At 37.5% G+C, this 7762-nt stretch overlaps 1 protein-coding gene across 1 annotated transcript in view; it reads left to right on the forward strand.

Moving 5' to 3' along the window:
• The window catches only part of myt1b (myelin transcription factor 1b), a 37365-nt gene extending 35078 nt beyond the window's left edge, over positions 1 to 2287 (forward strand). The window contains exons 20-23 of the mRNA XM_059527495.1: positions 897 to 988; positions 1078 to 1181; positions 1306 to 1449; positions 1585 to 2287. Of these exons, the coding sequence (XP_059383478.1) occupies positions 897 to 988; positions 1078 to 1181; positions 1306 to 1449; positions 1585 to 1728 (484 nt within the window). The 3' untranslated portion in view covers positions 1729 to 2287. The remainder of the gene's footprint in view (positions 1 to 896; positions 989 to 1077; positions 1182 to 1305; positions 1450 to 1584) is intronic.
• Positions 2288 to 7762: the final 5475 nt, after the last annotated feature.

Here is a 7762-nt window from a genome sequence, read left to right on the forward strand (position 1 = left end):
TTTAGAAAAAAAAACTGGAAGAGATCTGGTATCGTTAGCCTTTAACCCACCGTGCTTAGTAACAGTCAATACATCATCATCTTTTCTAGATTATGGCCAGAAAGAAAAATCTATCAACACTTTAAAGACATTAAAGTATTTGTAAGGTATTAAAAAATGTTTGCTGCATTGCTAAAAAATGCTGCTTGTATAAGATTGCATTTTGAGAGTGAAAAAATATTTGAGAGTGTGTAGGCTCACGGAAATGACTTGAACTGTAATTCGTCAACTGGCCACTAGAGGCTGGATGCAAAAGGGAATCAATCCAATCAAAAACGTTCTTCAGATACCTATGGGTGACGTCACAGACTCTACGTTTTTTTATACAGTCTATTATCTAGATAATAAAATATTATTTATTAGGCTTTAGGGCTGGGCGATATATCTAACAATGTGATCATATGCATCTGGTCAGTAAATCTGGTTCCGTGATTACGGCTAAATCGCTATCACCTGCTTATAATTTGAGCAGCATTTAATAGACAGAGCCGTAGATCACTGACAAGCTATGTAGTATTGCGTTCATTATTGCCTTTGATGAATACACAATATGAACGCAATATTGCATAGCAATAAAAAATCATCCTTTACATCAGCTATATCAGTACAGTGAGGCATCACGCTGAATGCAACAGATTGAAAAACGAAGCAGTGTAACTTTTTATTAGTTTCTTTAACTGTATTTTATTTTGATAATGAACAGGCTGCAATGTCACAAAAATGTGTTGTGTGTGCGCATGAGATGATGGTTATACCAACACTGGTTGGTTATACAGATAGAAGCAAGACATTATTCAAAACTGTCGAGTGCTGTCGTGTTTTGTGTATAATAATTAATCAGTTGTGTTTGGCCCCAGTCTCTCAGGCTGCCCCAGAGCCTCCCTCAACAAGAAGAAAGCCAAGTTCCCCGGAGAAGAGTATCTCAGCACTAAGTTCAGAGCCAGTGATGGTGAGACATTCTACATTTTACCTCCAACCTCACTTCTGTAATATTTTGTGAGACACTAAATGTGACAACATTTCTCGTTCTCTTTACAGTGTTAGACAATGACGAAGACATCAAGCAACTAAATAAAGAAATCAGCGAGCTCAATGAATCCAACAATGAGATGGAGGCAGATATGGTCAACCTTCAAACACAGGTTAGCCACACAATCTAAAAGATGTGAGACTAAAGACCACATAAAAAAGCAACATCATAGTACAATGTTTTTTTTTTTTTTTTGGAATATGAAGTTTAAATAATTTACTTCTTTGCTTATTTAGATTACATCCATGGAAAAGAACCTGAAAAACATCGAGCAAGAGAATAAGGTGATTGAAGAACAGAATGAGGCATTGTTTATGGAGCTGTCTGGACTCAGTCAAGCTCTTATACGGAGTTTGGCCAACATCCGTCTGCCTCACATGGTAAGTTACACACTCCTACAGCAGTAAGTTACACAAGTTACACACTCCTACAGCAGCTTCCATAATTTTCCTCTCCTACATGAATTAGACACACCTTTTTAAATCCACCGTCCCCATTTCCGTTTACCTTTGCAGCAGGAGCCAATCACAGAGCAGAATTTTGAGAGCTACGTGAGCACCCTGACCGACATGTACACCAATAAGGACTGCTACCAAAACCCAGAGAACAAGGCCCTTCTGGAGACCATCAACAAGGCAGTGAAAGGCATTAAGGTCTGACTAAGCCAAAAGACGAGGATGAGAAGCAGAAGCGTGGAATAGAAATAGAAACGTGGAGCCATTGAGAAGAGCATACAAATGACACACAAAAAGGGCATTCAGGTTTTTTTGAACAACAATCCTAAACCTTCATCCCAGGGAGCATTCTGTGAGTTCAAAAAGAGGTATATAATATATAATACTGTGAGGACCAAAATCCACAAAAGCTGCTGGATTGGAAGGCGAAGATGGAACCAAATCCTTTATTTACGGAGGAAAGGAGACACACAAACATAGTTTTCTTTACAGTTTAAGTTGTTTTACATTCAAACAGTGGGAAGTTTTGGAAGAAGAGGAATCTGGGAATAGAACATCCAGAAGATGTGCAGCCCTGGCTTTAGGCGAAAGAGAGTCTTTTACTCATTTGTGAGGACGCTGCTCCTCTGAAAACAACAAAAGTGACGCTCTAAATACAAGTGATCCCTACGTGAGCCCCAGCAGAACAGACATATGTAGTGTTTGCTCCTCTTTCCTTCTTTTCCAGAAGAAAACCGAAGCGTTTTTGGGTCGTGGTGAAATGAGAAAAATGCGTGTGCAACCTTATCAGTGCCATGCGGTTGACTCTGTAAATTTCACCTGTTGAAACACTACTTTATCTTGGCAGCCATTTTTTTGTTTATTGGTGTGTTTTGTTTTAGAGCTACAGGCAGGAGCATTAGCTTGCTTTCATTTATTTGTAGTACTTACACTGTAGGAATATATACCCAGCATAGTCATATCTCGTACATATGAACAATGAGTTGCACTTCATTTCAGTCCATTCAACATCAGACAAGATGTTGGATTGTCACTGAACTACATAAATTATACAAAACTTGTCCAGACACTGCTGTAATTTATTAATATTTTGTTATAATTTAATTTTAACTGTATTATTTATTTGAATTCACCTATTTAAATATTCACAGCCCTTCTGTTTATAAAAGGTCATGAAAATGTGACAAGAAACTTGCCACATCAATATTTGGAAAGAAAAAAAATAAATGTACAACTGATTTTTATATCTTCATTTCATTTGACAGTAGAGTTTTTAAACATTTTTTAAGTGCAAATATTTTTAACCAACGTTTTGATAATTTTGTAAATTTTCTTTGTCTTTCTCTCTACCTGTATATCTATTTCTATTTGCATTTGTTTTCCCGAGTTTCCAACACAGCTGAAGGAGAAGTATCATCTCTATTTATTATTTATTTAATATTTATGATGAAATTATGAACTGTGATACGGTTGTAATGTATATTTATTTTGTAACGTCTCGGTGTGTTTGTGAAGTCATAGTAGCTTGAAGAAACTTTGGCGATATAAAAAAATAAAGACAAAAAACATGTTTTGGACTACAGAATAAAACATGATGATTATCAAGGTTTTCCTTATACCAGCATTACTTCCTATAGGAATGTAAAGAGAAAAAAAAGCAATTCCAGTACTGTGGAACCTACAGCTTTGACTCTTACCCTGTCCGTCTCGACAGGAGGAAGACGTTCCTCTGGATCCTCTTGTGTTTGTTTTTTCTTTTTTTCTTTATACCTCCTCAAGCTCTCAGTAGTGGCCAAAAACTGTTTCCACTGAACAACCCTAATGAATTGCAAATGGATTATTTTTGCTTTCTTGCTAAATTTATCTTTGTCGGACCATGGGAAGCGGCGGTCATTTTTGCGGCGGAGCACAGAAGACGAATACCAACCATCCTGACAGAAACTCTTGAACCACAATGCCCTTACTCGACTAGTATCAGACAAGCATATACCCATGTAGCCTTATACTAGATTTTTATTTCTTCGATGCACAAAGTGCCACTGACCTGTGCTTTCGTTACCGACTCCGCCCATTCAGCAACCACACTACCCTCGGGTCATGTGACCATGGCATAAGTGGGGATTGTTACAGATGCCTTTAGTCCTTTGCCGTGATGGCCATACCTACACAATATATCCATTCTGTATTTAAAAGAAAAAAAAGAAGACAAAAAAACTATATATAGTATATAAACATACATATATTTTTACAGTGTAATTGTTAACTCTTTTTCTCTTATAATAGCTAAACAAAAACAATATCTTTCCAAAAGCTGTGAGTACTACTACTGATAGAAGACTAAATAATATAAAAAAGACAGACCCAGTTTACTGTGGTTGCAGGATACGATGTGTTTTATGATATGTAAACATCCATTTCTAAAGCGAAGAATACGAGGATGTTTGTAGAGTTTCCTATTTTCTGGTCCAAACTCGCTGGGCCTCTGTATGTAAGTCAGCTGCATTAATGGGACAATGGTTAACAGATTAGTCTTAGGCTGTAATCGTTTAGACGCATTGTACTGTGCTGAAAGTTCTCCTCGGTGGATCTGTCTTTAATATTGTATGGTGTTGTGCAGTTCTGGTGGGACAAGCCACACTTAGATACGTGTGTAAAATGCCAATCATCGCAATGACATCTGTATGACTCATAATAGCAAGTTGTGAAATGAACATTGTGCCTCTATTCAGCCGGTCGTTTCGTTAAGTAGTACACAGCCCTCATGTTGTTCATTTGCTATTAAGGCAGGAATATTGTGATGGACAGAACATGTGTGCACTTTTCAGAAATCTTGAATGCCAACTAATGACCTTTCAAGCAAAAGGTTTTTCTTTATGTGCACTCGGGTGTGTGGGTGTATGTTAGTGGATTATTTTTCATTTGAAAAAAAGGTACAAATGGCTAACAGACAACCGTTTATTGCACCAACAGGACTGGGATCGAATATAACAAATGTCTTTGACTTGTTTGTTGTTGTTTAATGTGAACCTGTATCCTGTCTGAAATGTCAAATGCCCTTTGACCGACATGTTTTTGCCTTGTCGCCACTACAAAAAAGTCCAAAATGCGGATGTGCGGTATCAGATCTGTAAGCTTTCTGCAAAAAGCCCTTCGTTAAAATGAAAAAAAGAAAAAAGATGTGGTTTGAGTTCTGAGATTGTCATTGGCGTGTCCTCGCGCACGGAGAAAACGAAGGAGACGCTAGATGCATAAATCTTTGTCCATTTCCACAGAATGTCAGATCGGCCTCATTCGCCTCGTTCTGTGTAACCTTTCCGCAGGAAAGATATGTGCGTTGCATTTCAATACCACAGCATTTCCTTTGCTTTAAGAGCAATCTGAAGACGTTGTCTATCCGTAACGTCAGAGTTTTCATTAGCGTTCTTCCTTCTATTAAATTGCGTAGAGGGAAAACTCACTACAGATGTCATATCGTCTTATTACGATGGGAGAAACATTTCTATCTGCTTATAACTACTGACGTGAGATAGCCTAAAGCATGTGTGAATTATTCTTCCTCGATGCATGCTTCTTAAACGCCTGCTGTCGGTGATGATGAGCAGCTACGAATGTTGCGCAGCGAGGTCGAGTGTGTTGAATCTGCCTAATAATGTAGCATGTTCTCTGAAGCAGTGTAGCATCTGCAAATGCAAGTTTAAGCATATGTAACCCCTCCCCATGGAACCAAATAAGGCTTGATTTAGCACCTTGTACTTGAAAGTCTCGCCTTTCGGAGACTTGTGCCAACTGTAGGTCAATTAAAACGGTTCCTCTGTCATTTCATGAGAAACGATAACAGCTAAAAAGTCAGAAGGCACTGTTTGTCCCATTAAGCTGATAGAACCAAAACGGCCCTCATTCTGTAGGTACTGTAGCTTACAGCTCTGTGGTTTTCTCATGTGTGCCTTTTCTCGCTTCTGTCCGCTGCAGGAAAGGGTGTGTTTACATTTAAGGATGGGTTCAAATCCCACTCAGGATGCCAACTTTTTCTCCTTTTTTTCTTTCCTTCCTTGTTTTTAGGGGGGAGAGGTAATAGGAATTCAGCAAAGTGGTGAACATCAAGAACGGATCGCATTGAAATCGATATTCAGCTTGTTGTCCGATATGAAATAAACCACAAAACGTAACACTATTCTTCCCAAAACTGTGATTCTGATTCAGGTATGAAATTGTGTGGTGGGTCATTTCATCGAGTCTGAAATAATCATGGACCGCATCACAGATGAAGCATTTATGCACAGGGCATTATTCTGACAACAATGGGATTCTGTACATTTGTAATAAAGGACATTGTTGTTGTATTAAAGAATATTTCCAAGTAAATGCAAAAAGAAAAAAAAACCTTGTATTTTAACCCACGGCCAGGGCTTGTCCTCTTGTGTCCTTTTTACAGAGATCAGCTATTTTTACTGGTGATTTGTAGCCACAAAATTATTCTCCTTTAGAAAATGACAAAAAAAGAGAAGATTAATAATAATAATAAGCACTTTCACAGTGATAGACTACATGTTTTAGTCACTTTTGTAGCAGTGGTAGTTTCCTTATCGAGGTTTTGTTTCTGTAAAGCAGGACAAGCTATGGCTGTGCGTGATTCGAGCTAACTTTGGAAATGAAGTGTGTAGCTGGTTTTGGATTGTGACCGTGTTTGTGTATCCTTGTACCCGTGCTCATTGATATCAGTGTTAAAAGAGAACAATAATGTCTGTTTTGTGGAGGTATCGCTCATTTCAGTGTTATATATGGAAAACATAAATAAAAAGTCAATAATGTGATCTTTCTGAGTATACACTTCCTACATCATCTGCGTGCTGTGTTTGTTTTTTGCTTGTTAATGTCAGAAGTTCAGATACAAACGCAACTTCGATTTTTTTGTTTCACATTTTTTAGTCAATGCATGATTCCATCCGTCTTGATTCATGATTTGATAAATGAAATTCAGAAAATAGTAAGTGCATCCCAATTGACTAGTATTTTATATATTTCATCTTTGTCAGCATCATGTTGATGAGGGATTTGTACAGTCTGCTTGGCTTATAAATTAGTCTTTTTATAGAGTGACAACAAACAAATGGAAGTGATTCACAGTTTGTAAATCTAAGCTTTTTAGATCCTGACCCCTGCTGGAGACAAAGAAACACTACCACACTCAAAACAATACTATCTCAGCATAAGAAAGATGCATATGAAACTAGAGCGGTGTCTAATAACGAACCTGTTTTAGAAGTGGGATGAAATGATATCCGCATTTTCTAATCACAGTAGCCTACCTTACAGATATATTTGGGTTACTGCATTTAGATAAATCAGGTTGAATCTACAGGTTATTAAAAAGTCTGGAAGCCTCGCTTATTTGCGCCAAATGATTTCAGTTTCATTTAACCATTATTGTTCATAACAAGGAGAAAGATATACAAATAACCGTCGTTTGAGTGCACTGACATGAATGTGTGTGAGGGATTTTAATCTTGTAATTTAGCCATGTAAGTTAATCATGTAACGTTAGCTGATTTTTCGTTCGTGGATGTAGTTGAATAAGACTTTTTAGTAAACGAAACGTTACTGTTTCGTGCAGTGGTCGCATTTTATTCACTGTTGTGTCCTACCTTCGACAGAGAGCGACATGTGAGAAGCAGTAATCAGGTCGACGAGTCTGTGTTTGGACTGGAGTCTGACTCTGAACAAGATTCGGATCGGCACTGAACGAGGCATCTTTGGATCTGTTGACCGACTGAACGAGTCTTTGTTGTCTTGTTGGATAAAATGGAGAAATACAATTGTACAGTAGATATTCTACTATCAGAAAACGCGTAAAATACTTTTCCTAAGTTTTAATAAAGCATAAGACCCTTGGAACGAATGACAGAATTGAATGAATCTTTTAACGAATCGATTGAATTAATGATTCATTGACTCACAACACAAAGTCAAAACTCTCTGATTGCATCAATCGAAACACTGAACGACTACTCAACCACTAATATTTTTTCTCCTTTTTTCTTGTATTTGTAAATACCATGTGTGTGTTTGGTATGTGCAAATATGTGTTTATGTGTTTTTTTTTTTAAATCGATTTTTTTAAACACGCCAACGCTCGAATCTAAATTTAAACAAATACTTTTGGTGAAAAGATTTAAAAGAATCGATTCACTAAGATTAATCGAATCTCCACGAAATGCGGCGACAATGCATTCGTCGTCTT

The sequence above is a fragment of the Carassius carassius genome, chromosome 37 (assembly GCF_963082965.1).
Source record: "Carassius carassius chromosome 37, fCarCar2.1, whole genome shotgun sequence".
Taxonomy (NCBI): domain Eukaryota; kingdom Metazoa; phylum Chordata; class Actinopteri; order Cypriniformes; family Cyprinidae; genus Carassius; species Carassius carassius.